Source organism: Neovison vison, chromosome 9, assembly GCF_020171115.1.
Source record: "Neovison vison isolate M4711 chromosome 9, ASM_NN_V1, whole genome shotgun sequence".
Classification (NCBI taxonomy): Eukaryota; Metazoa; Chordata; class Mammalia; order Carnivora; family Mustelidae; genus Neogale; species Neogale vison.
Window position 1 is genome coordinate 4,668,101 of NC_058099.1, and position 27,688 is coordinate 4,695,788.

At 58.9% G+C, this 27,688-nt stretch overlaps 1 protein-coding gene and 1 long non-coding RNA gene across 11 annotated transcripts in view; one reads left to right on the forward strand and one right to left on the reverse strand.

Annotated features, from left to right (window-relative positions):
• Positions 1-25,721, forward strand: part of RAPGEF1 (Rap guanine nucleotide exchange factor 1) — a 135,059-nt gene extending 109,338 nt beyond the window's left edge. For 5 of the 10 annotated variants that reach the window (XM_044264633.1, XM_044264631.1, XM_044264632.1 and 2 more), the window contains 15 exons: positions 5,338-5,610; positions 6,440-6,532; positions 8,231-8,316; positions 11,238-11,349; positions 13,127-13,202; positions 15,458-15,542; positions 17,292-17,384; positions 18,264-18,449; positions 19,346-19,430; positions 19,573-19,667; positions 20,909-20,987; positions 21,081-21,182; positions 22,276-22,373; positions 23,194-23,322; positions 23,610-25,721. In XM_044264633.1, the coding sequence (XP_044120568.1) occupies positions 5,338-5,610; positions 6,440-6,532; positions 8,231-8,316; positions 11,238-11,349; positions 13,127-13,202; positions 15,458-15,542; positions 17,292-17,384; positions 18,264-18,449; positions 19,346-19,430; positions 19,573-19,667; positions 20,909-20,987; positions 21,081-21,182; positions 22,276-22,373; positions 23,194-23,322; positions 23,610-23,760 (1,743 nt within the window). In that variant the 3' untranslated portion in view covers positions 23,761-25,721. The remainder of the gene's footprint in view (positions 1-5,337; positions 5,611-6,439; positions 6,533-8,230; positions 8,317-11,237; positions 11,350-13,126; positions 13,203-15,457; positions 15,543-17,291; positions 17,385-18,263; positions 18,450-19,345; positions 19,431-19,572; positions 19,668-20,908; positions 20,988-21,080; positions 21,183-22,275; positions 22,374-23,193; positions 23,323-23,609) is intronic. The other 5 variants (XM_044264640.1, XM_044264641.1, XM_044264639.1 and 2 more) reach the window with 2 other exon arrangements.
• LOC122917148 lies at positions 24,977-26,596 on the reverse strand. Its single transcript, XR_006386357.1, has 3 exons — positions 26,539-26,596; positions 25,638-25,681; positions 24,977-25,054 (listed from the first exon to the last, which is right to left on the reverse strand). It is a non-coding gene; the product is annotated as an uncharacterized LOC122917148 (long non-coding RNA).
• Between the last annotated feature and the right edge of the window lie 1,092 nt (positions 26,597-27,688).

The following is a 27,688-nucleotide window of genomic DNA, read 5'->3' on the forward strand; positions in this document are numbered from 1 at the left end:
TGGTTTTTGTTTTGTTTTACATCCTTTATTGTAAAATAGCAACTAGAATGTTGAAATTGTTTTTAAAAATAGATTCCACTAAGAAGTTTATTGAAAAAGAAGCTATTTTTTGGATCCAGGGTGATGCTGCTGTTGCCTTTCTTTGATGAGATGAATTCTGTCCCATCACCCCTCCCAGCAGGTTCAACACAAGTGGCTCTCCTTGCCAGGAGCAGAGAGCGGCCGCTGGGGCAGGTGCTGGTGGCATCAGCCTCCGAATCTGCTGCTTGGCTTTGGAAACTTACCCTTGACGTTATGTAAAACATAGTTGTTATAAATTAACACAAAGACATCAAAGAAGGAAGTTGCTTCTGGGCATAAAGGGCACCCCCGCGCCCCCCAGTCAAAGAAGGCTTCAGTAAAGAGGGAGTTGCCTGGGACCTGGGAAGGAGAGAGGAGACGCATGGAACACACTTCCTCCCAGTGTGCCGCCCAGTGACGAGGGATGTTATCAAGGGTCCTTCCTGGTGACTTTCCTTCTCGTAAGAGCCAGACCAAGTGCGCTTCTCTGCAGAAGATCCATCCCCCAGAGACGGCAGAGGGGGCTGTGCAGTGGTTAAAAGCTTGACTTCGTTCCAAGAGAAATCGCTTAGTCCTGTGTCGGGTTGACACTCGCAGTCTCTGGTTTAAGGGGAGCCTGAGCCCAGGACCAGTGCTGAGCTGTGGTTCCCGGTGATTCTCTGTGCGGGAAGGAAGCCCAAACCACACTGCAGCAGCAGCCGCCGCCCTGGGGTGCGTTTTCTCACAAATGATGGAGCCAGACGTAAGCCTGCAAACCAGCCGTCCAGTAGCCTGTCTGTTGGTAAGCAGCATTCAGAAACACTGAAGTCAGAAGCCTTGCTTGAGCCAAGAGAAGGCAGTAGTGGCCAATCTCTGGCAACTTCTGTGCTTCCCAGACACTTTACGACAGTGAGTCCATTCACTTGAATGCGTCGCCCGTGATCGGGAGGGTTGAAAGCCTCAAAGCTCATAGCTCCAGGCGCGGCCGCTGCAGGGCCGGCAGGGTCGCTGGCCCACAGTTGCTGGCATGCTCTCTGCCCCCCTCCCGAGGGTTACAGGAATTAAACGGAATGACTTGTTGCAGTGAGGGATCAGAATTTTGCATTTCAAGGTCTCCACTCCTGCTTTCTTGCCAGCATGGGGCTCATCCCTAGTCATTTTTCAGGCCAAAACAGAGAGGAGATAACAGTGTCCTTGCAAACCGCCACCTGCCCAGCTCTAGGTGGCTCTGTGTTCTCGTGCGCACGCTCACAGGTCAGCACGCATGTCCTCGGCCATCATTCTTCCACCCAGAAGGCTCACGGCGGTTCGTTCACGTGTCTGTTTGCAAAAGAGCAGATTGCTTGTTCCTGCATCTTCTGTTGGGAGGGCAGGTGTTGTCTCTGCATCCCTGGCTTGCAGACCAAGCCTGAGCTCCCAGCCAGGTCGTAGGAGTCCCACAGAGCTGTAGGGTTACACGGCTGGGGCCTGTCCCGTGCCCAGAGTGTTCCGTGACTAGGACATCCCTTGCCCCTCTCCTGGGATCCAAGCTGTGTGTTGTGAGGTGTGGCCCGCTGTCACCCTGCTTCTCCATCTTTGTGATAAGGATCCCAACAGCCCTTCGTGTCAGTGACGTGAGATGATTCATGCCAACCCTTAGCCCCTCATCTGACCAGCAGGCATCGTCCTCCCCAGATGGTCCTTGCTGGCACTTGAGCTAATGGTGTGATCGAAACTGACGTTGGGCGCCAGGCAGCCCCTCCTAACTGCTTCTTTCCTGGGAACTTGCTCTGGCACTCCCAGATCTTCTGCAGAAATCTGCAGTCTCCAGCCAGGCAGCCTCCCCGCCCCCACCCGCGGTGGTGTGGAGTCCTCAGCGGGTCTCACTCTGGCTATAAATAAAGATTCCTGCCGCAGAGAGCCGCAGCTCTGTCAGAAGCACAGCCGGGCGCCAGGCAGGTCCCAGAATCCACTCCAGGCGGTGATGCAGGGGCGTTTCTGCTCAGCGGCTCCCTGCCTTTCTCTCTGCCACGATGAGGAAATGTGGTCTTGGAGGCCGGGAAGTACTTCTCGGGGGAATCTGCAGAGACGGACCTTGTCCACGGTGGTGCGACGATGCGCCCCAACATGGCCCTCCCCTCCCGAGCTGCAGGAGGGGCACTGAGGTGCCTGGTGACGCTTGGAGAGCAGTGCCTTGTCTCTCCGCACTCCGGTGAAGGTATTGTTCAAGCTTGGCTCTGGCCCAGCAGGACTGCATAGCTGAAATACCGGAGGCTAGAGCTGCAGGGGGTCGAGGGGGAAGGGCAGCTGGCCAGGAGGCTTTGTCCTGGCCTCCTCCATGGTGGCCTGCTGCTCCTCTGGGGCACACATCCTTGGGGCAGCCATCCTGGGACGTCCATAGCCTCCCCCCACCCCACCACCCAGCAGTGTCCCACTGAGGTGGGGACAGCTTGTCCACTGCCCTTCCAGCCTCCGAGCCAAGCCACCGCTGTGAGGCGGGCGCTGTTCTGGACAGTCCAGTTACAATCTCAGTCAGTGCGTCCGTGTCCCTTCGTTCGGTAGGTACGTGGTAGACCCTGTGACCAGCCCAGCCCTGTTGCCTGGAGGGTTCCCAGACTGGTGCTTCGGAAGGCGAGGGGGAGAGCGGACACCGTCACAGGCTGGCTCCGTGCTCAGGACCACCGCGCCGTGCTCAGTGCGCACGGACCCTCCGGGGGGAGTACTGGTGTTTCCGTGCTCGTTCTAAAGGCGGAGGAACTGGGGTACCCGGCTGGCTCAGTCCGAGGAGAATGCGACTTGATCTCAGGGTCATGAGGTCGAGGCCCATGTTGAGTGTAGAGGTGACTTAAATAAATAAAGACAAACCAAGGCTCAGGAATGTCTGTTATGTACCCGAGGTCCCATAGGTTGAAAGAGAAGACCCAGAACCCAGTCTGGGTGACTTGAGGATGTGCCTGCCGCAGTGACCCTGGCCATCGCCTGGATGCGGCACACTTGGTACGTGTGCGTCTGCCACCCTGAGCTCGTCCGGTCAGACCTGATGCACCATGGGATCACGCAGGCCTAGCTTCTGTAGGCCACAGGGCCTGCTCAAGTGCTGAGTGAGCTCGTGTGGGCCAGGGGCCGTCTGTGAGGACAGTGTCGGAACTCCCGAAAGGACTGGCATCTGCCCTAGTCTGTTCATGCTGTCTGACACAGTCGCACAGATGGGGTGGTTACACGCAGCATGGGCCTGGAGGCTGCAGGTCCAAGGTCAGGCCTCCAGCACGGCTGGTGCCCCCTTTCGGTCCCAGTCTTCTCCTTGTGTTCTCACGTGGTGGGTGATATCATCAGCTTCTGAGCCTGGTGGCCCCTGGTCTCCCCACCTCCTAATACCACCATCTGTGGGAGTTAGGATTTCAGCATGTGAATTTGGGAGGCACAAACCCTAAGCAACATTGATCTTAAAGTAGTTGGATTCGTGCACGAGTCAGCAGAGCACAGCAGCACCTACCCTTGAGGATTCGCAGACAAGAGATCTGAGAGCTGGGCTCCCAAGAGAGACCGGAGCCACTGCCTGAAGCGGGGGTGTGGGCTTCCCTCGGGGTGGCCTCCTGGGATGGGCCCCACTGTCCGCTGGCCAGTGAGAGAGCCTCACAGTGGGGAACGTTGACCAAGGATTCACTGGAGAGTCCCAGAACCCAAATCCTATACCCCACTGCCATCCCCAGCAAGGCCTATGTTGGGTTGGCCTGGGTGGCCATTGGGAGAGGCCAGTGAAACGTGGCACCTGGCTGGTGAGGGCACAGTGGGCGCTTGGCATCTCTGCCCCCCACCCCTGTCTGAGAGCCGCGGAGCTGGGGTTGTCCACGTGCAGCTCGTTCAGAAAGAAGGATGGGCACAGAGCTTCTTATGAGGAAGCTGAACACCCTCCGTGTGTCTCTCAGAATGTGGACAGCTCTCCTCACTGATGTGTTTGGCCACGTACAGGTTAGTCTTGATCTGGGGAGTCAGGTGGAGAAGAAGAAAGTGCAAAAGGGAGTAGGCACCACAGGCAGGTGGCCTGGGTCTGATGGAAACCAGCAGAGCCAGAGGGAGCTTTGATCAGCCCAGCCGGGAAGGGGCCGGGGCCAGGGCCAGCAGCAGGCGGGATGGAGGGAAGAGTGTGCCTGTCACTTGAGTTGTGGCCACTTTCAGTCTGGGGCAAAGTGTAACTTCACAAAAACACTTAAGGATGTGAGTGGCTTTAACCTCCGTTTAAAATTTGATTTCTTCTTTCTCCTTTTCCTTGTCCTGGGTTCCAAAAACCCAGTGGCAAAATGGAGAGAACATCTGAGTGAGCATTTATGTTGAGTTCAGCTCTTGCCAGATTCTGACGTTTACAGGGAGCAGGTGGGCCTGGCAAGGACTTCGGATGCAGACCCTCCCACATGTCCCTCTCCCATTAGCCTGTGACAGCATCAGGTTGTCAGGCCCTTTGTCGGAAATGGTGACATCGTCAGGTTCTGACCCTGGTGGCCCCTGGTCCCAGAGCTCCTCTCTCCCTCCTCCTACAGCGGAGCCCAGGCCCGGACAGCGCTTGTTGCCTCTGCGACGCTGCAGTGTAGTCATCCAGTCTCTACCACCGCCCCCAGCCCGACTTCAGACTCGGTCTTGATGAGAATTTGAGAGAGTGTGGCCTTGCAGCTCTAGGCTGATATCAGAAGCACTGCAAGACCCTGTCATTTGTTTTAAAAAGAAAAGATTGTATAGGAAAGAACATGAACCCAGAAATTTTTAGCATTTTGATAATACGGTCCTTCCAACCATTTTTAAGGCCTAATCTTTCCCTCCCCAAAAGCATTTCAGGTGGATTATGGTATTTGAAAGTCTGCAGTGTTGGACTTTCAAGGGATAAAACCAAGGAGATTCATGCAAAAGGTTCAAAATGACTAAATATAACCCGGGTGTATGAGTCCACATACTGAATTTAGCCAGGAGGTTCCTGAAGACGTCGCAGGGTTTGGGTTTGGCAGGTTGGGTTCTCGGACAGAGCAGAGTGGGGTTACCGGTGCAGCATGGGGGCTGGCTTTTCTTTGGGGGTGCCTGCGTCCCACTGTTCAGACATGGAAGATGGCGCTGGTCGGTCCTCAGGCCCCTCTCAAGGGAGGATGTGCCTGGGTTGGGCCGCCTCAGCCAGAGGAATGCGGGGGTTGGTTTGGCCCGATCGGTGGTCCTCGGTGGAATTACTGTGCACAGCCCGCGCAGCTCAGCTGAGTTAATCTAATGACTTTTTCTTTTGTCTGTTTTCTTCCTCCCATCTTCCCGTTTTTGTGTCTGTCTTCCGCTTTGATTCCGTAGTATAAATCTGTGTTTAGGTCCTACTCCCAGGATTTCGTGCCTCACAACCAAGCTTCCGTTCAACCTTTCCTTCCGTCTACCTCCTCTTCCTCTCCACATTTCCCACCCGTCCACCAGTCTCAGAGCTCTGACTTAGCGGGGCCAACCGTAGCCAGTCCGCCTCCCAGCACCGTGGACGGGCCTCTCTCATCTTCTCAGGAGAGCAACTTTCATGGGAACACTGTCTGCCTTCCTTCCGAAACCTCTTTCACTGACTCGCCCCAGACGCCTTCGGTGAGAACTCCGCGCACACCCCCTCCACGTGGGGCTGCCCGTTTTGAGAGACCGGTGTGGCTGTTCCCGAGGCCGTCGCCGCCTGTCCCCGCAGCCAGGCCCATCGCCGGTGCACACCCCGGTGGCGGTGGGGCACGATCCGGGTCCCCGGAAGGTCACAAGGTGCCATAGTAGCTTGTTTCCAGAACAGCAGTGGGAACCTTTTGTACAGAGTTCCTGTCAGGTGGGGAATCTGATTTTCCAAAAACGATTGGTGACCGTTGGGAGACCGTCCTCATAAGGCTGAGACGGAGAGTGCTCCCGGTTTTCTGTGGGGTCGTGTGTTAGGGAAAGCTGCCGACGCGCTGGGGAGACAGCTGCCGACGGAGGGCTCGGACAGCGGTCGGGGCCAGTTGCATGTGCGGTTGTGTGTGGTGCTGGTGGAGGGCCTGCTGCCGGGCCGTGTCACTCGTGGGGCCGTGGACGGGCTGGCAGGTGTCAACTGGGCGGTGTGGCCTCTGCGCCCGTGGCCCTCCTCCCGCCGCGCTGGGAAGCCCGCAGGCCCCGCGGCCGCAGTGCCTCCTGGGGGCAGTTTGAATGGCCCTCCACCTCTTTGGAGAAGGTCCCGCAGGAAACTTGTGTCCCCTGTAACGCAGAGGCAAGAGGTGGCCGAAGCGCAGCCTTCTCGGGCCGGGGAGAAGCTTCCGGGAGCGGTGAGGGCGGCTGCCGCCATCCGCTCTCCTCCCCAGCATCCCACTCAGGGCCGGCCCGGCAGGCCGCTCTCTGTGAGCCGTGCGGGGTGGCTGCGGGCCTGTCACATGTGCGTTTCCTCTCATCCTGTCTCCCCCAGAGTGAAAACACCAGTGAGGAGGCTGGTGAGGGTGAATACGTCAATCTGTATTCCTCTGGCCAGAGCAGCGAGGAGCTGGCTCGCTCTCGAGGCGTAAGTAACGTCAGGGCGGCCTCGTGCATGCGGCCTGGCCAGGAGCCTGCATGGCTCCGTGGGGAGAGGACGAGGCTCCCAGAGCAGGTCCTTCCCCTGCTTGCAGTACATGTGGTGCGCTTCAGGCCTGGCCGAGGAGTCTTCTGGACATCCGCAGAGGCAGCATGTCATAGGCCTGGCCACACATCGGTTGCTCTCCGGGGTTTCTTTCTAGGCCGCCCTGCCAGCGTTGAAGTCCATCTTCCGTCCCCGACTCGCCCACACCGCCAGGGACCCCAGGCCTTCGCCCCCTCACACTTTCCCCAGCTCGCCCCTTCCTCCCCCACGGGAACGGCTTTCTCAGAAGCTGGGCAGGTCTGGCCGGGAGCCCCCGCTGTGTCAACACACCTGCCGCCTGAGAGCTCAGAGAAACCTGGTTTCTGGTGTGGCCCCCCCTGGTCGACTTCTGTCCCAGCTCCGTACGGCCGTTCTGCTGAGCGGTCAACTTCCCAGGTTTTGCTGCAGCAAAACGTGAGCAAGTCCAAAGCTTCCAAAATAATGAGTCCCTTGAGAGGAGGCGCCATGAGGACTCCAGTTTTCCCTGGTGACCAGCTCACAGGGCCCAGCCTGTTAAAGTCTAGTCACTCCTGGTGACACGAAGCCCACCAGGGGCACCCCCACTGGAGACGTTTGCAAGTCCTAGAACTCTGTGGATTTTCACTCCAGTGGGATTCTGTCCACCGGGGACAGGAACCCAGTCCCTGGAAGCTGCTTCTCCTCTGGTGTTTTTTCCTCCCCGTCTCCTCTGGTGACCTGGGCCCTATGTCCCCAGGTCAGCCTCCACACAAGGAAGCTGTTCCCTAGCTAGCCTTCCATGGCTCTCCCTCCACCCGGGACCACATTCAGTGCTGACTTCCCCTCCGAGGGGAAGGATGATCTCTCTGAGGATGATCTGTGTGTTCTTGCTACTCTGCTCTCTCTTGTGGCCTCAGTGGCAGTCCAGGGGTGCCAGATTGCCGTGTTGTCACCGAGTGGGGTGGGCCCAAATTTCCAGGGCCTGGCCGCTGGAGAAGAGGGGGTTGCAGTCATGCACTCGAGCAGCTAGACCCCTGGAACCATAACTGGGAGGCACTTGAACCTGGCAGTCCTGAGGACTGGTTTAACTAGGAAGCCAGCCGAGGCTTGCTGCACACTGGCAGGGCACCGTGGTCAGGGACACAGTTTCTGGGGGCAGACAACCCTTGGTTTGAATGCAGGCTGCAGCCTTCCAGCCATGTGGCCTTGGGCAGGGCCTTTGACCTCTCCCAGCCTGTGGCGGGGGTGGGAGGGGCCACTGTGATACCAGCGAATGGACAGGGTCTTGGTCAGGGCCAGGTGAGAAGAGGTACTCGAAGCCCTTAGTGCAGTGCCTGGCTGAGCTTGGCTGAGTGGCGGCGACCCTGGCTGTCCTTTCTTCTAGGAGGTGCTTGCGATGGCTTCTCTAGGTTGGCAGCTGACAGAGGTCGTAGGCAGGGGTACCTGTTATGTCTGCAGAGGTGCGATGCGAGGCCGAAGAGGGCCTTCCCCTCCTGTGTCATTGACTGCATTCACAGTTACCCTGCTCACATCTCGGATCGCTCTGTAGGAACTTGCACTTGAGGCCGCTTACAGGCGGAATGCTGGGAAGCAGATCCGCCCAGCGTGGGGTACCTGTCACAAACCCAGCACTTCTGTTTTCAGGAATCACCAGCTATGAAAGACGGTCATCCTAGAGATCCCTCGTCGGCCAGCAGCGCAGCGGGGAAGGAGAGCAGAGACGGCGACAGGTAGGGAGCGGCCGTATAGTGAGGTTCCCTGAGAGCCGCAGGCTGGGCTGGGGAGGGCAGCCCCCTGCCTGCCAGCACACCAGGCCTGTGGGAGCTGGCGGGGTACCTCCTTCCCTTTCCTTCTGACTCACAAAATTCTGCATGTTCAGGGTAGAAAACATGGCAAGTACAGAAATGTGCAATTCAGCCAGAAAAATCACTAGCAATCGCACCCTTTAAAGTGTCCGTTCTGGCGTGCGTCTGCCTTCCTGATTACGGCTCACATACCACTGACTCTGCAGATGACTCAGGATAGTCTCCTCAATCCCAGGCCAACCTTCCTTGGCTGCTTCCAAGTTCAGGCACACTAAAGGGGTGTCAGAGACCCCCCACACCCAAAAAATTTTGAGTTACTAGATGTGTATATTGTGTTAAACCATTTGAAAGTAAGTTACAGACTTGACATTCAGCTTCTAACTACTTCATTGTGTCATCTAGAAGATTTTAATTTTCTTGAAAGACTTATTTGAGAGAGAGGGCAAGTGAGCATGTGGGGGTAAGGGAGGGTGGGCAAGAGGGAGAGAATTAGAATCTCAAGCAGACTCGCTGCCCAGCACAGAGCCCGCCTGACACAGAGCTTGATCTCATGACCCTGAGATCCTAAGCTGAGCCAAAATCAAGAGCTGGATGCTTAGGGGAGCCTGGGGGCCTCAATCAGTTATGGGTCTGCCTTTGGTTCAGGTCATGATCTCAGGGTCCTGGGATCCAGCCCCACATCAGGCTCCCTGCTCAGCGGGGAGTCTGCTTCTCCCTCTCTCTGTACCCCTCTTCTGTTCATGTTCATTCTCACACTCTCTCTCAAATAAATACATATCTTAAAAAACAAAAAAAGAGTTGGACACTTAACTGGCTGAGCCACCCAGGTGCTCCTCCTCCTAAAATATTTTAAAAGTCTACCAGATTATACCATTATCACACCTAAGAAAATTAATAATAAACTCCCTCATATCATCTGACATGTAAACCATCTTCCATTTGCCCAACTCTCCCTAAAATTAACTTGTATAGCTTATTTTGGGGGGACCAGGATCATTCAGGAGTCAGTACACTTAGTTGTACGTCTCTTTAATCTTTTATAACATTTTTCAGTATTAGCACAAGTCACACCTGACCAGGTTCAGAAATACGTAGTGAATTTCTCCACGTGTAGGACCCACAGACCCTCTCTGCCGTCGGCGACTTCACGAGGACATCACCTTCTTCGTGAACTGTTACACAAGTTCAAGCTTTTCCTCCCTCTCCAGGTCAAGGTTCAGCTACCTCTGGGTTCTGGGCACAGAGCAAGGCAGTACCCACTTGTCAGGCCTCAGCATAAATGGCCGAAGAGGTGGTAAAAATAAAACAGCGAGAGACAGGAGGAAAAACAGACTCCGTTCATTCTACAAGGGCTTGCTGAAGAGGGCTGCCTGCCCAGCCTGCTCGTGGCCCCTCCAAGGAGCTACCCGTGTGGAATCCGCCTGGTCCGCCTGCCCGGGCTGAGATCTCCCCGTGGATTAAGCAGGGGATGATGGGTTTTCTAGTTGAACACCTAGTAGCAAACGGCGTCTGTGCCAAGCAGCAGAAGCCCACGGGTCCTGGCTCCAGCTGCACTGAACCCGAGAACACCATTTTCCAGAATTGCAGATGGCCCTTGGAAGAAAAAAAAAAAAAAAAAAAAGCAGGAGGAGCAGCACATTCACTGCTTAGAAGCAATTACAAAATGTCCTCTTTCCACAGAGGCCGGACCGCGGACCTGACACTGAAGGCACACGTAGCAGATGGTTCTTCCCAGGACTGTGTGTGATTTTGCTCTGGGCCATCCTTGTCTTACTGAAGGCACAAATTTTTATGTCTCACATACTTAGGGTTAAAAATGTGGCCCGTGACCGTAAGGCCAGCCTGGGCCTCACGGGCTCCGTGGTAGAAATCATCAGAATAAAATGGGAATATGAGAGAAGATGCCGGGGCAAGCAGGGCGCCTGCAGACCCGGGGTCTGTCTGCTCCCGGAATGCCCCCTCGCCACCCCACACGTCCCCTCCGCTGGTGGTTCTCTCCTCCTCCTACCTCACCAGCAAATTCCTGCTCTGCTCAGTGCTGCGGGGCTCGGCTCGGCTGTCCTGCCACAGGGGCCTGTGATCATTCACACTGGCCTGGGTCTTCCTGCTCAGGCTGGTGCCCCTGCTGCTTGTTTTAAAGTCCGTCTCTCCTGCTACACCCAGCATCCCAAGGACAAGGGCCGGTCTGCCTGGTTCATGCTTCTGTCCTGCAGGAATGTGGCCTTTGGAAAAGACTTGAGGGAGGGCGCTAATAGCCATGTGAGCTCTCTTCCAACCTACTTGCCCTTTTGCTCTTCCTGTCCTTGGATACCCACTGTGCATAGGGTGGCCTTGACAGTGACTGATCCCATCACTTATGTAAATAGCTCAGGGAAACCTTGATCTTTTTTTTCCTTTTCGTTTTTTTTTCTTCTTTTTTTTTTTTTTTGAAGTAGGCTCCACGTTGAGCATGGAGCCCCACACAGGACTTGAACTTGTGACCCTGAGATCAAGAACTGAGCTGAGATCAAGAGTCAGATGCTTAACCAATGAGCCGTGTAGGCTCTCCAGGCTCCTTCTTAATCCCTTCTATTGACAGAGCATCCACAGAGAGCAGGAAATGTCCCAAGGTCACACAGGTCATCAGTAGCGGTGCTGGCAGTCTAGTCCGCGCCCCGGCTTCTGGCCCCCACTCAGGCCCCCATGCTGGGTGTGGGGAGCGCCGTGGCCTGCACACGAGGGCTGCAGTTCCAGAAGAACCTGTCAGGAGTAGTCGTAAATCGGAGTCTTGCAGAGAGCTGCAGCCCCCTGGAGTCCTGGACCCTGGGGCCTGTTGGACTCTTACAACACAAACCACTTCCCTCTAGGGCCTCCAGGTCACCAGATGGTTCAGAGTTGGCGCGGTCCGAGGAGGAAGTGGACGAGCTGTCCCTCATCGACCACAGTGAGATTATGGCCAGGCTGACACTCAAGCAAGAGGTGAGTACAGGCCGCGTGCGGCGCTGTCCGTGTAGGGGAGGGGGGCTGTGAGGACAGCATAACCTGGAGGTGTCTCAGAGAGAAGGACCCAAGCAAGGCAGTGACAGGGGAGGTTGGCACCCTGCCCACCTCGTGAGCTCTGCGCTCGGCATTTATCCTGGGCACATGGATGGCCTCCTGGGGAGAGTGCACTGCCCCTTCTCTGACACTTCCAGTCCGTCTTCTTGCAAGTCACGTACGATCTCTAAGCCCCAGAGGACAGGACTCTGGGGGCCACTGGAACAGTGGAGCCCGCGTAGGGTGCTCAGCACGGAAGCCGAGTGCAGTGAGCCCTCAGTAGCATAAGCTGCCTTCCCATCGGTATCAACCGAATCAGCCCCTGTAGTTTCGGTGGGAGCCTCAGACTGATTGAGAAGTCTCGGGCCTGCAGCCGCCTCTGTCCTGTGCCTTGTCAGGAGGACCTGGGTGATTCTGGAAACCCAGAGGAACGTCTTAATGTGCTCACCTGACCCGGCCCTGCGGGGTGACTGTGTTTCTGGGCTCTGGCTGCGCGGCGGCGCACACACAGAACAGGCAGGGTGGGGCTGGCAGGTCCCTGGGGCAGCCAGCTTCTCTGCAGAGAGAAGTGACGCTTCGTGACCCTTGCCAGAAAAGTTCTGAACAATTGGGTCATGGGCCGCTGCCCTCAGCCTTAGCTGGAAATCCAAGATGCTCTCGGGACTCTGGAATCCAGGGGTGAAAACATGGACGCCCTGGAGAGGCAGGTACATCTCCGAAATGGAGGGTCTGGGGGGCTCGAGGGGCGGTTTCCATCAGAACCAGAGGTGGAGGGACGCCTGGGTGGCTCAGTTGGTTGGACGACTGCCTTCGGCTCAGGTCATGATCCCGGAGTCCCGGGATCGAGTCCCGCATCGGGCTCCCCGCTCCATGGGGAGTCTGCTTCTCCCTCTGACCTTCTCCTCGCTCATGCTCTCTCTCACTGTCTCTCTTTCAAATAAATAAATAAAATCTTTAAAAAAAAAAAGAACCAGAGGTGGAGGGGCAGGGGCCGGCTGTCAGGCAGGCCTGCCAGATGACTGCTGTCTCTGGCTTTGGGCAGGTTCATGGGCTAAAGCCTCTGTTTGCCCACCTGGAAGTATGACTTTTTCCTTAATTGGCAGAGGACAGCCGATATCCTCTGTTAGCAATATCTGGGACAATTAAACATCTTTGTGACGCTTTACACTCCTTTGAGGGCTCCCTGTACAAGAACTTGTAACATAAGTGACTCTTCCTTCCACCTGGGGAAGTGGATGGAAATGTGGGGCGGCTTGCTGTGGTTTTAGGAACATGACCGTACTCGGGCTTAGCTCTGCTGCCCCTGTGGTCTTGTTGGGAGTGGCTGGCGCAGTCCTGCTTGCCTGCATGGGAGGGTCCCACCGTTCCCAGCGTGACATCGGCCCTCCTCATGTCCCTGTCCCCTGGCTTGGTGAAGAGGGAGAGATCTGTTGGCGCCGTCGTCCCTCAACCCCACTGTGACCCAGCGCAATGTGCCCTGGTATCTGGCCGGCTCCCAGGGCCGTCCACCTCCCAGATGAGCTCTGGTCCGTCCTGTCTTTGGAGTGCAGAGTAGCCTCTGTGCTCGGTCATGCTGCTCCCAGGCAAGGGAGGGCGGGGGCAGTGCGGCCCAGGGTCTCTGCAGTGCCATGGCTTGGTCGTTTTGTTCCACCTCGGAATTCCTGATTGGACTCGGATGGCTGAATTCTGCTGCATGCCCTCCTTTGCTTTGTCTTTGCAGGGTGACGACGGGCCAGACGTCCGTGGCGGGTCTGGAGATATCCTACTGGTGCATGCTACTGAGACAGACAGGAAAGGTGCGGCAACGCCCTGGGCAGGGGCCTTGGTCCTTGTCACTGCCCTTGGGGTGGGCTGGCCCCACAGACCTCGGGGGGGTCAGAACGTGGTCCTGGTGACCCACAGTCATTGTGCAGAGTGCCTACCCCTGGGGGTGGGACCAGCTTTCTCAGAGTACACCCTCCGTGGGTGAAGGCTACTGATGACCCCAAGGGCCCCCTGGGGCCGCAGAGAGCGAGCTTCAAGGGCAGAGCTCAGCACCTCAGGTAACAACATGTCCCATACTGTTAACCTTCCAGCAGCGTGTAAGTGTAGCTGTTTCTACTTTTCCTGCTGTCTGACCCATTATGTTATTCTAGACGCCAGACAGAGTTTCACTTGTGGCCTCCACGAGGAGACCCCGGCACGTGTTCTGTCCGGAGCTCAGTCTCAGAACAGTGGGGGCAGTGTCTAGGACAGAGTTCTGACCCCTCAGCACACGGCCACCCCATTCAGCGTCCTGAGCCCGTTAGCAGGGCTGGGCAGGCAGGGGACCTAGCGTTGGGCAGACTCCGTGCTGGCAGAAGACGGCTCACTCCGCGTCTGGTCCGGCAGGGAGGGGAGAGGAAGGGCTGTGACCTTGACCTCGACCTCCACCAGGAGTGCTGCCTGTCCTAACGTGGGCCCCTTCCACACTCCTTTTCCTACTATGTCTTTGAAAGTTAGTAAAAAGGGGATGTGACAACAGTATTAAAGCCAGTTGTGCGAAAAGTTAAAATGCCCCAATCCAGAAACCCTCACCCACCAGTTTTATTTTTATATATGACCATGTCCCTGTTTTTATAGTAAATTTCCCCAGATAGAGTACACAGAATGATTTGAGGAATTTTTAAATTACAAAAACAGTACAGAAATGGGCACATTGCAGAAAATTTGAAATTAGGGAAAAAGAAGAAATGACCCCAACAAACTTACCATAGCCATTATTTTGCCCTTTGGGGTTTCTTCACCCCCGGTTTCTTTGGACTAGGGCAAAAGCCCGGTCCTGGGGACTGAGTTCAAAGCCAGGCATGTCCCATCCCTTCTCAGCCTCAGCAGACCTGCCTGTTTGAAGAGGTCCCAGTGGGCAGGGAGAGGCACAGAGCTGACGTGAGGCCGCACAGCACAGGCCATTCAGGAAGCAGCGAGCGTGCTCAGAAGCAGCCCTCGCTGTCCTCCGCAGCACCCCACCCCCGTGCCTGCCTGCGCAGCAGCCTCAGCTGGGCAAGAGGAACAGCTGTCATTTCCATCCAGAGGGCTCAAGGGGGAGCTGGCTCCGTTCTCGGCTCGGGGCACCAAGCTCTGCGGTCCTGTAGGGGCAGCCGGCTGCAGCCTGGGCCACAGGGAGCCCTGGGGGCAGGGCAGTCCAGAGCCTTCCAGGTGGCCAGCGGTGCCCAGGACAGGAGGTGCTGCTGCCAGCAGGGACCTCCACTTGACTTCAGTCATGGAGAGATGTTGAGGCTACAGGGAAACAAAGTCCCGTGCGCATGGGTGCATGGTGGAGGCAGAGGCCCCAGGCCACACTGCACATTCCTTGAGCAGGTGGTTCCCTGTGGACCAGAGACCACCCCAGTGGTTCTCCACTGGATCGCCCACGGCTCAGGGCATGCAGACTTGGATCTGGTCCTCCAGAAGCAGGCCCTGGCCTATGCTGGGCCCATCTCTGCCTCCTTACCCAGCCCATCTCTGAACAAAAGCCCCAGTGGGTGGTGAGCTGGTGAGTTGAGGGGTCCGGAGAGGAGGGGCCTGAGCAGGATGCCGTCGGGCCATGCTGTGTGTTTCCATCCCAGGAGCCTCCTTCCCAACACCTGCTCTGCCGGCCAGGCCCACCCCAGCCAGACCTCGGATGCCGGAGCAGGTGTTGCTTTTGCTTTCGTTTGTCCTGGAGATGACCAGGCAGGCCAGGGCACAGGAGCCAAGATTCAGCTGAGCCTGCGCTGCTCTGCTGGGGAAGCAGGGATCCTCTTGGTTCCTCCACTTGGCAAGCTGGGGGATAAGTGAGAGAAGATAGGAGGAGGGTCTGTGTCCAGAGAAGACCAGCCTTATCTTTGGTCTCGCAGTACATGGAAATGCCCAGGATTTTTGTCCCTGGGTCCTGCCATCTAAAGTATTCCCTGTGACTTAGCTTCGTAATCCTGCGGATGAGTTTGAATTATTTCCTCTATGCCCACAGTCTTAGGTATATGCAGCAGGCGTGCTGGCCGTCTTTGTCCCCTGCCAGCAGCAGGCGCCACTAATCGGTTGTTCTTTGCTCTAGATTTGGTCCTGTACTGTGAGGCCTTCTTGACCACCTATAGGACCTTCATCACCCCGGAGGAGCTCATCAAGAAGCTGCAGTACAGATATCCTTCCCCGCGGTGCCCCTGCCCTGGCCCCACGCCTCTGCCGGCGCAGAGCCTTCAGAGGCAGCCAGGAGAGAGAGGCCCTCGCTTCGGGGCCTCGGACCAGGCTTTCTCTTGCAGTCCCCTTCCTTGTCTGAGTGCAGAGTGAGAGACGTGCGGTGCCGGGTCATGGGTGTGCCGTCGGCAGCTGCGGTCACCAGGGAGTCCTGAAGAGGAATTCGGAGCAGCTGACTCACCCCAGGAGGGAGTGTGAGCACAGGCCCCTGCAGCTTCTGAGCCCCAGGCCACTGAGGTGACGGGTCCCAAGTGTGCGGGGCTTAGGGGAATCAAGACTCACATGAGCAGCCTCGGGGGAAGGCACAGCCACCCTGCCTGGTGGCAGACCCCGCAGTGGACAGACCACGTTCAGACAGAATTGGCCCCTACCCCTCAGCCTTCTCTGGCTCGCCCTTTCCAGGGTGACTCTGCAGTAGCGGTAGAGGAAGACCCCGGGCCCTAGGACCCAGCGTCCTTGGCTTTCTCTCAAACCTGCTCCTCCTGCGGAGGCTAACCGGAGCCTGGGCACCCAGCCCCGCCCCCTCCCCATGTCACAGCCCACGACTGCCATCTGCCGGACAGCTGCTGCTGCTGCTCGGGCCGGGAAGTCCTGAGGGAGGCTGCCTCCCTCCCTCTCCTGTGTGCCCTGAGGCTCGGCGTCATGTCTCCCCCACACCCTGTCGCTCCTTTCACTGTCCCCGTGCCCCTGCCCTAGAGGACCTGGTCCCTCGAGATGAAGGAGACGGTCCTCGCTGCAGAAACATGTTCCTTCAAGCCTTACACGTTCAGTTGCTCCCAGGCCTGGCTCAGCAAGTGACAGTAACTCCCACTTGTTGAGAACTTCTAGTGTCGGGCAGAATGCTAAGCCCGTGCGCGCGGAGGCTCATTGAGCTATGAAACTACTTTTTATAAAACCACTAGCACATTACTTATGCTGTTATGGTACTACTTATCACGTGACTCAGGAAGCAGCCTTGGAGAGCCTAAGTGACCCACACGGCAGCTCGGTGGGCGAGGGGCCACCCCGTGCCCCCACGCCCCTGAGCTCCGGTCCCGGCACCTGCCCTGCATGGCTGCTACAGGCATCCGTGGGGACGTCGCAGCACCAAGGTCCTGGGCACAGCTGCCTAGTGAGCCCTGTGCGGCAGGCTCTGGGGTCAGCGCTGTGAGGCTCCTTCCTGAGCACTCGTGGGTCCCTGGAGAGCGGCAAGGAGAGCCTGGCAGGGCCTGGAGAGTCGACGGTGAACATGAGGGAATGGCGAAAGTCTGCTCCTCCAGGCAGAAACCATGACCTTGGGGAGGAACTGGAGGGGGTCGGGTGCGTGGCTGCTGAGGGGAAGGGGTGTCTGAAGCTCCAGCGAGGGCTGGGAGGGAGCTCGAGGCAAGAGTGCAGGAGGCAGCTGTGGGCCACGCACCCCCGCGCAGTCCCGTGGAGAGGGTGTTCGGGGCATGTGGATTCTGGCCACCTTTTACCGCCCGAGGCCCAGCCAGACGGCCTGTAGCGTTTCAGTAAGTCCCACGGGAAGCTTGGGGGCCCGGGGGAGACCTGACGAAGGGCAGTGGAAGCTGTCCCACGGGCATAGCTCCGGGGGGCGGGGGCCTCGCTCCCAGGGCCCCTGCACGTAAGCGCCCTGTAAACGGCAGCGGGGACAAGGTAGCCCGCCCCCCCAGCCCGGCCTGTGTGAGAATGACTTTCCTTAACCCACGCTCCACGTACGAGAAGTTCTCTCCCTTTGCTGACACATTCAAGAAGCGTGTCAGCAAGAACACGTTCTTCGTGCTGGTGCGGGTGGTGGACGAGCTCTGGTGAGTGCTTGTGCCCAGGAGGTGGCAGGGAGCCCGGCAGGCCTGGGGCGCCCCAGGCTTTCCCAGCGGGGCAGGCTTCCTCGCTTAGACTGGGACATCCTGTCCCGCTCATCTGCTTCCCCCAAGCTGTGTGCCCACAGAGGCCCCCCCGTGCGGCTCTGGGGCGGGCTTGTGCTTGCACACCTGAGCAGGACTCCGGAGAAGAATGACCCAGTCACCCCGACTGGGCACGGGCCACACCGATCTCCTCGTGGGGCCATCCCTTGCACGTGCAGCTTAGGTCAGCGGGCGGGGCGGCCTCCTGCTCTAACCCAGCACCGCCCACCCTGACTCAGCACTCACTCAACAAGCGCATGTCCAGCTGCTCCCTCTCCTGCGTCTGGAGAGCCGGGGTGAAGGAAACCGCGGGCCCTGCCTTCAAGGCATTTCCGTCCTGCAGGGAGAATGGCCTCCACCCCGGACGGCACCGAGACTGACCACCGAGCACGGAGCCGTGCAGAGGGAGTCAGGAGCGTCCTGCGGGCGGGGGCCTCACTGACTCACCACCCAGGGGACCAGGGGCTGCCTTAGGGTCTGGGCTGGAGTGGGACGGTCTCCCTGGCCCAGGCCTGCACGTGGGTGCTGGAGCTTGTCCTACACCAACAAGCATTTGCTGAGAGTGTGGCCGTTGTGTGTCCCCCGTGGGACGGCTCCCAGTGCTTCTGAGCTGGCCGTCTCGACGCCCTTTCTCGCTCTCTTCCCTGAAGAGGTTTCCAAGCCCTGCTGATCGCTGCCACATGACCCTTGGGTATTCTGAGGTGGATTGTGGGCACGGTGGTAGCCGTCCTCTTCCTGGGCAGTGACACAGGGCCCCTCACTGTGTGGCCCTTGGTCCTCTAGCCTTGTGGAGTTGACAGAAGAGATCTTGAAGCTGCTGATGGAGCTGGTCTTCCGCTTGGTGTGCAGCGGGGAGCTCAGCCTGGCCCGCGTGCTCCGGAAGAACATTCTGGACAAGGTGGACCAGAAGAAGCTGCTCAGGTGTGCCAACTCCGACCAGCCCCTGGCAGCCCGGGGCGTAGCCGCCAGGTGAGCCGCCACTGTCCTCTTCCAGCAGGAGTGGTGCCTGGTAGCCACCTCCCAGCCCTAGAGCCCCACGGCCTGGTTCTGCCCAGACCCTGTGACAGGACGTCTTCTGGACAGCCCCGTGGCTTCCCCAGGGGCTGGGCTTCTTCTCCAGGGGGTCATGATGGGTGATTTTTAAAATTCCCCCCCACCTTTTTTTTTTTTTTTTAAAGATTTTATTTATTTATTTAACAGAGAGAGAGAGATCACAAGTAGGCAGAGAGGCAGGCAGAGAGAGAGGGGGAAGCAGGCTCCCTGCTGAGCAGAGAGCCAGACTGGAGGCTCGACCTCAGGACCCTGAGATCATGACCTGAGCCGAAGGCATCGGCTTAACCCACTGAGCCACCCAGGTGCCCCTAAAATTCCCCTTTTTAACCAGGAAGCAGGGGTGGCACTTACTGGGACAGGAGACAGGTGCATGCATTTCTGCTGTGGTTGGCTCTTCCCGGCACTGATGGGCAGCTGTGCGTTCCCAACCGCCCCTACTCCCGCCCGCCCTCTGGGCCCTGCTGAACCTTCCTACGAACCTCCACGACCTACTCTGTTGCCGGTGGCCTGGCCAGCGAGTATTTCAGCCTTCATCCCTGTGACACCGTCTGTCCCCGCCGGGCCCCGGCCGTGGAGTCCGGCCGAGTTCTCATGCAGCACAGTTGTCTGTGCTGAGCCACGGGACCCACCCAGCAGAGGTGCCATGGTCCCCAGCAAGAGTGCGGTCTGGTGCTGCCCTGCCGCCGGCCGGCTGGGGGCCAGGCTTGGGGCGGCTGCTGGCTCTGGCCACCCAGCTGTGAGGCCGCAGGACGGCACCCGCCAGCTCCCGTCATCCCTGTCCCCACTGCTCATCTCGTGTCTCTGTCTTCTAGGCCAGGGACTTTGCATGACTTTCACAGCCATGAAATAGCCGAGCAGCTGACCCTGCTGGATGCTGAGCTCTTTTATAAAATAGAGGTATGCAGTGAAGCGGGGCTGGGGGCTGCGGAGAAGGCTGTCCCCTGCCCTGGGATGAGCAGCCGCTGCTGGTCCCTCAGCAGGAGAAACTCGCCAGGAAGCCAGAGGGCTCTAGTTCCATCCAGTCTACTTCCTTCTCCAGATTCCTGAGGTTTTGCTTTGGGCAAAAGAGCAGAATGAGGAGAAGAGCCCAAACTTGACCCAGTTCACGGAGCACTTCAACAACATGTCCTACTGGTAAGAAGGGGCGGCTGTGCGAAGCCCCGGTTCTCTCTGGCAGCGCGTCTGGCCGGGTCCCCGTGCTCTCCCTCCCACGGGAGGAGGTGCCCTTTCCTTCCCAGCTCCTTCCGAGGCCCTGGGCGTTACTTGGGAACTGCAGGCAGCAGCGAGCCCACTGGCTGAGGAGGCGGCTGCGAGGAGTGCCGGGATCGATTGGTAATGTCTGCCGTAGGCGGCGGCAGGGACAGGGGTGTCTGCGGTGCCATTCTGCGCTGGTCACTGCCCGGCTCCCCCACTGCCAGGCAGCCTCAGGGCCGAGCCTCACAGGCTGCTGCCTGAAGAGAACGGCAAAGGCGTGCGTTCTATTAATACTTTAATTAGGCCTGAGTTCTTAAAGCAAAATGAAGCCAAAGATGTGCTTATACTACAACATGTGACAGAATGGTTAGCTTTTCAAGACGTGACCTGAAGGTGCCCCCAGAGCGGGGGTAGCCACGCAGCCAGCACTGCGCGCACTGCCGGAACGTCTAGGAGTTGTTAAACGTGGCGAGGGCTGCTTGTTGGAGGGCACCGGGGTCACGTCCCACTTGGCCAGCTTTGCTCCGCTCCCCAGCAACATGAGCTGAGCCGTGGCAAGCCGCCCTGGGAGGCGGTGGTGTGTAGGCAGGCGGACGCTGCACAGAGCCCGGAGCCCCGCCTCTGCCATAGCCCTCGGGGGCTTCCGAGGAGGCGGCACAGAGCCCCCCAGGGCCACAGTCCGCAGGGTGTGCACTGGGTCCAAAGACACAGCAGAGGCGGCGCTTGCTCCAGGTGCCCTGGCAGTGGCCCCCCGTGAATCCACAGGGTCTCCAGGCCACGGTGAAGTCCTAGTGCGAGGCTGGGCTTGTGGTGGCTGCCGAGGTTCTCAAGGTACCCTCCTAACGCCGTGCTCCCTCGTCTCCTAAGCGAGTCCCAAGGCCATAGGAGCATTTCCAGACCCAAGAGTGCTGAGGTCAGCGCTCATCAGGAAAGTCTACTTGGATGCTCCAAAGTGTCCATCAGCACGCATGGCCCAAGGTCCCCGTCACACTGTGTGTGACCTCTCGGCCTGTCCCTGGGATGCTGTGAGCTCCTCGAGAGCAGAGATGGGGGGCTGTGCTTGGTGTCTCGGAAGCCCCGGGCATGTGGGGTGGGTGTCTCTCCCTCTCCTCCAGGACCACCTAGGGGTCTAAAAGGAGACCAGTCAGCTCAGCCAGGTCTTCTGCCCTTTGGTCTTCCAGGGTCCGGTCAATAATCATGTTACAAGAAAAAGCCCAGGACCGGGAGCGGCTGCTGTTGAAGTTCATCAAGATCATGAAGGTAGCAGCGGCTGCCATCCCCGGAGTCGGCGCCTTCGAGTCCCGCCCAGGAGCCCTGGGCCTGCCTCATGGCCGCCTCTCCCTCTCTCTGCAGCACTTAAGGAAGCTGAACAACTTTAACTCCTACCTGGCCATCCTCTCAGCACTGGACTCGGCCCCCATCCGCAGGCTGGAGTGGCAGAAGCAGACCTCGGAGGTGAGTGGCTGGGAGGGAGGCCGGCCGGCCCCTGGGGACCAGCCATGGGGGAAGGCACTCAGGTGTCCGCTTGGCCGCCAGCCACCCCCCCACCCCGCCCCTTGGCTTGCTGTGGCTTATCTCCGGCCTTTGGGTCCAGAGGGGCTGCGTGGTTGGGGCTGGGGTTGTCCCCTCACAGGGTCCTGCTGCCTGGCTGCGGGCCCGTACCTGGGTCCCCGCTTCACTGCTTGCTTCCTTCTGGAGGGGCTGCTCCGGGCTGGCGGCAGCCCTCGTGCTTAGGGACATACTGTGAACAGGCCAGACCTATTGATTTCTTTAGGGTAATTGCCAAAAGGGCAAGGACGGGGTGGTGTGGCCCGTTCGGGCGTCAGGGAGGTCCCTGAGGAAGGGTCAGTCATTCCAAGACCGAAACAGGAAGAGTTTCCTGAGAGGGAAGGGAATCCCCAGGCAGGGGCACAGAAGCGTGTAGAGACGGGCATGCGCAAGCAGCAGGACAGAGGCCAGCCCATGTCACTGGGGAGGGGACCTGCTCTGGACCATGAGGGCCTTGGGGAGGCCCGGTGAGGACCTCGATCCTTGTGTGGGGAGGCTCCGTGAGAAGAAAGGCAGAGCCCACGGGGGCTGGGTGTCAGCTGGGCCACCCACGTGTTACCTCAGGGGTGACATTATGGGACAGTTTTAAGTCTGTGGTATGGAGAAGTGCGGGACCTTCACCGTGGCTGCCACAGAAACACCCAGGAGGTCCTGAAGAGGTGACACGTCAGGGTGCAAGGTGGCGAACGGGTGAAGAGGTGAGCAGGGTGGGTGGGCCAGAAGCGCCTGCTGTGTGCGGGGGGCGCTCAGGTCACCTGCTAAGCCTCGGCAGCTCTGTCTTGAGTGCAGCAAGGAGCCAAGGCCGGCTCGGAGCCAGGGATGGCACCGTTCCCCGTGTGCTCGAGAATTCCCCTCGGGTTACAGTGCGGGGCGGCCCCCAGCAGGAGGCCCGGCGCCAGGCCCCGTACACGCAGGCCTGGGAGCCCGTTCCCACAGTAGGCCCGGTCTCCCTGCAGCCGAGGCAGGCCCCAGGGTCTCACACACGGTCCCTCCCACCCAGGGCCTGGCTGAGTACTGCACACTGATCGACAGCTCGTCCTCCTTCCGCGCCTACCGGGCTGCCCTCTCCGAGGTGGAGCCCCCGTGCATCCCCTACCTGTGAGTACAGCCCCCGCAGCTTTGCCCCGCTGGCTGTGTCCCGGGGAGGGGGGGAACGTACGCGTAGAGAGAGAAACCCTCCCTTCAGGGCTTCCAGCTCAGACGGTAGACTTCTGTTTTAAACTGTAACACGGAGGTGTTTGAAACAGAAAGGAAGGGTCCAGTGAAAACAGTCCCGCTGTCCCGTCTCCCAGTCCCAGTGCTGTTTCCTTCCCATGTCTGCCAGGAACAGGACTTCTCTCCCCCCACCCCAACAGTCCTCAGACTTGGCTGCACCTTACAGTAGCCGGAGGGCTTTATAGTCAGTCACCCAGGAGCCCCGAGAGTGTTTCCCCATGTGTGAGCCAAGGCATGGAGGAAACGGGGAAACAGCCCTCGTCACATAAGCCGAAGGCAATAGTGGAAAAAGTCAAAGCTAGACCAGTTTGTCTCCAGAGCCCTTACTAAGCGGGTAGACAGGGGGAACCTCTATGAGGGAGCGCAAGACTCCGCAACGGCCCCGGGCGGGGGCTGCTACCGTGCTCCCCCCGGGGGGTGGCGGCTGTGTCACCTGGGCCCCATCGCTCACCTTAGGGCTTCACGAAGTTCTCTCGGTGAGAAGCACCTGTTAACACAGAGACTCTCCATGCCTCCATCCCCCTGGGCTTTGGGTTTGCTATTTTTTTTCCTGTTCATGTATTAATTTTACGAGGCTCCTCCCACACCCAAGCTGGCTTTCCCAGGGACCCAGAGTTTCTAGGTCAGGAATTCACGCAGGAAGAGACCAACACAGGCCAAACGTGCTCTCCGGAGCAGTGACCGGGCCTCTCCGTCCTCCCAGGGGGCTTATCCTGCAGGACCTCACCTTTGTTCACTTGGGCAACCCAGACTATATTGACGGGAAGGTGAATTTTTCCAAACGGTGGCAGCAGTTCAACATTCTGGACAGCATGCGGTGCTTCCAGCAGGCGTGAGTACCGGGGTGCTCGCGCCGGGCCCCCCGAGGCGTGAGGGGGGCGGGGATAAAGGAACACCAGGGTCTGCACCGAGGTGGTGGCCCGCCGCACCCAGGGAGACTGCAGCACGGGGGCCTGAGGAATGGGGGGGTCCCCAGGGCAGCGTGCAGAAGGGCAAGCGGGCTCCTGCCACCAGCCCTCCCTCCGCCTGTGGGGTGCCCGGGTGCCGGGACCATGCGCGCGGCCCCTCCAGGAGGCCGTCGGACTGTTGGCCCCACGCCGGACTGCTGGCCCCCCACAGGCACTATGATATCCGAAGAAATGATGACATCATAAACTTCTTCAATGACTTCAGCGACCACTTGGCGGAGGAGGCCCTGTGGGAACTCTCTCTGAAAATCAAACCTAGGAACATCACGAGGAGAAAAACAGACCGGGAGGAGAAGACCTAGGAGCAGGTGCCGTGAGCGAGGAGAGCGCTCGAGAGAGGCTCTGAGGGCTGCCGAGACCGGGAGGGACCTTGGACCTGGCCCCGGGCAGGCTGCACGTGTCCCGGCCCCAGGGCTCAGCCAGCCCTCTGCTGTGGCGGGCGGGAGCCCCAGCAGCTTCCTGCTCCCCTTCTCCACGGGAGCGGATGCCAGGCCCACCGTGGAGCCAGCAGGCAGGTCTCGTGCCTGGTTTGTGAGCCCGTGGTTTGGTTTCGGTTCCGGTTTCTGCTTTCACTTCCGTATTCCTCACCCCCTCCCCACCCCCTCGCCTGGGAGCCGCACAGGGAGAGCGGCAGGCCAAGGCCCACTGGGACTCTCTTCACCCCTCCCTTCAGTTTGAGGGTCCCGAATCGGCTGAAATGACAAATGAGTGGACGCGGAGAGGTGGGGGCTGTACCCCAGGGACTTTCAGTCGGGTCGGCAGGAAGCAGAAGACCCGGGAGGCTCCTTGTACTTTCCTTGCCGTGCTGCTTAATGCAAGATGGTGTGAGCTTTTGACGTGGCCCGGAAAGGTTCACCAGGTGGCCTTTCAGTAGCGCTGGGGCTGGGGCTCCCGTCACGGTACTGGCCCTCAGAACCGTCCTCCCGTCCCTTCATCTCCCCGACCACCCGGCACTTGGGGGAGCTAGGGCAGAAGATGGAGCAAGGGAGGGTAGAGGTTTAGCGAGCGGGGGCCAGAAGTCCTCCCCGGTGAATGAAGCTGGAGAGTGGAGGGGCGGTTCCGTCCTGGGGAAGGTCCAGGTCCCTCCTCTGTCGCTTGCTGTGTGCCTTAAACTCCATCTCCTGTCCCCCGGCCCCCGTGGGTTCCCTTCCTACCTTGCTCCATCCTGATGGGGCCAGGGGGTGCCTCCGACCTCTCCCCCGGTGCGCAGCGAGCTCTGCCCGGTTTAGGACGGGGCGCCCCTGAGCAGACGGGGGCTGCCGTGGCTCTGGAGGTGCCTGTTGAGGCTGACTGGCCCGGCTCCTACCCCCTACCCCAGGGACCGCTCGCTCGCCCCATCTTCCTGGTTGGAAGCCGCACTCGCTGGTGAGGTGGACTGTCGGAGGCAGGTTTGCAGGGTGGTCCCCGCACACAGAGGGGCCGCTGTCCCCCTGCCCCTCGGGTCCTGATTTGCTGAGTGCTGGCTTCTCCAAGGCTTCACCTGGCCTTTACTTGGTCAAGCAAATGCCAGGGTCGAACTTCTCAAACAACCGTGTCACTTTGAGTCTTTCCTGGGTTCTGAGCAGCTTTCTCCACTCTTGTTTTGGGGTCCTGGACCTAGAGGGGAGAACGTGTGAAATGCCAGTGGCGCCCCCTCGGGCAGTGGTCTGGCTGCCTCGGGCCGAACGTGTCACTTTCTTATTTAAAGCGTGTGGTCGCTGTTCTTCAGTGCGGGGGCAGGAGTCCCCTCACTGAGGTCGCGTCCTACCCCTTCCTGTCTTGCCCCTGCCTGGCCCAGCGCTGCCAGAGGCTGCTGCGTGCGGGGGGCGGCCGCCGTGGCCCAAATACTCATGCCGGGTCGGTCTCCACCTCACACGCCCGTCCGCGGATGGGGATGGGGGCTTTACCTTCGGCCCTCCCCTCTGGGAGCCCTGCCAGGCAGAGGGAGGCAGTGTGAGGACCGCAGGGGCCGTGTGCGTTTAATTTCTGGCTGGCAGGCTTCCCACCCGGTGCCAGCCACACATCTGGGCTCTGATCGGTCTGGGGGACCAGTACCCAGTGTTCCCTGCGGTGGGTGCTGGAGCCAGGGGAGGGCGGCCGCTCGCCAGGTCAGAAGGAACCCAACCTTTCAGAAGCACCTCCCTCTCCCCCCACTCCACGCCTCCCCATTACATTGTAATATATACGTATCCCCACTAACCTGGCTGATGGTGGGATCTTCCTGCAGACGTTTCAAACCTGTAACTTTTATACAAAAGGAGAATAAACGCGGATGACAGCTGCGTCCACGTGACCATTCGAGCTGCCCCCCCATGGGCGGGGCTTCTGCCCTTCGGGGAGGGTGGGACAGAGGCCACCAGCCCATCTGGAATTTTCCCTTCTCCGTCTTATCCCCCGTAAGTGGATTAGTGCACAAGTCCCCTACTGCCCCCCAGCCTGCTGGTCAAAACTGAAATTTCTAGAGTAGAATTCTGGGGGCACAGAGGTACCTGGAGCTACTTTCCAAAGCCCCTAAAGCAGGGTCTATGAAGGCATGCCCTCTGTACCATTCCGTGTCCCACCCGCCCCGAGGCAGCATGCACAGGTTTGGAAACAGCCCCACACGTTCGGGTTTCTGTGCTCTGACGGGCTACATCTCTTGCGGCGCTGAGCCCTTGGATTTTACCCCAGCCTGTGTGTCACCCCCAGCATCTGAGAGAGAGGGTCAGCTGCGGAGTCCTCTACTAGCCGCCAGTACCAAGAACCAGCCTGGGCTGGCCCCTCTCCTGCAGGTGACCAGGAGGTCACAGGCCAGGTGCAGACATCGGTGCTGAGCCTGCCACCCAGAACCGCAGGGCACGCCGCTGCCCTCAGTGTGGAGAAGCACCTGGGTCCCACCGCCTCCCCCACACGGCACAAGCAACCTGCGTGCTTAACCCAGCAGCTCAGGAGCAGAGGACCTGGGAGTGACACCTCCCTACCCCCACCCACACTCAGACCTCGGACCCGTGTCCGGCCCTGGGAGGGGTGCAGTGGCTCCGCACAGCTCCCTCCGCAGCGGGAGAGGCAGACCCCGCACATTCCCGGAAACCACCCCTCCTTCGCCGGTTTGTCTTACTCACTAGGGGCACGTGACTTAGGAACCCAGTCAGGCGGGGCGTGGGTCATTCTTGTCCTGCATTTGCTGGGGAAGCCCTGGAGGATCTTCACCCTTGGCTAAGACGGGCTCCGGTCCTGGGTCTGTAGTGAGAAGCCACGTGACCCTAGTTAAGTAGCCCCCACTCTGCTGCCCAGGCTTCCCAGCTGGGGCTGGGGTGGTGACAGCTTTTACCTCCCAGGTCTCTGAAGGCGCAGTGAGTTAATACCTGGAATGGGGTCTGGTAAGATCACTTCTCCGCGCACACACAGAGGTGTGGGTCCCAAGCACTCCGCAGACCCCTTTCCTTCATTCACCCTCTTAACTAAATTACCCCCCCACCCCAGCGAACCATGACAGCCATGGTAAATGCCACATGAGGAGGTGCCTGACCTCCGCTCACAGACCTCCGCTCCACACAGGCTCACCAGCAATTCATGCCGAACAAGTCGCTTTAGTCTTAAGCACACACGCCTGAGAATAAAAAGGGGAACACCTCCCAACTCGTGGAGTAGAACATAGTCTTGACGTCAAACCCAGACAACCGTCCAAGAAAATTACAGGCAAACACTTGCACAAAACTTCTAAAATAATCTTAGCAACAGGGGCGCCTGGGTGGCTCAGTGGGTTAAGCCGCTGCCTTCGGCTCGGGTCATGATCTCGGGGTCCTGGGATCGAGTCCCGCATCGGGCTCTCTGCTCAGCAGGGAGCCTGCTTCCCTCTCTCTCTCTCTCTGCCTGCCTCTCCGTCTGCTTGTGATTTCTGTCAAATAAATAAATAAAATCTTTAAAAAAAAAAAATAATAATAATCTTAGCAACCCCAAGCCAGGAACATACAGAAGTCCATACCCCTGACCACGCTGGGCTTACCCTTAAATGTAAGGATGGAATGTTAGTGAGCTGGCGACCATTCCAGACCTTCATGCTCCATAGCTTACCCGGGTGCCCCCACCTGGTGAACCTCTGCTTCCTGGGCACCGGGGAGATGCTGCTTCCCAGACCCGCCACAGGGAGGTCCATGAGACCCAAGGGGCCAGACGTGTCACTTGGGCCTAGGAACTCGGCATGGGTGCCCCCTTCATGCTCACTCTTTCCCCACCCTGACACACTTCGAGTCCAGATGCTGAGATGGCAGA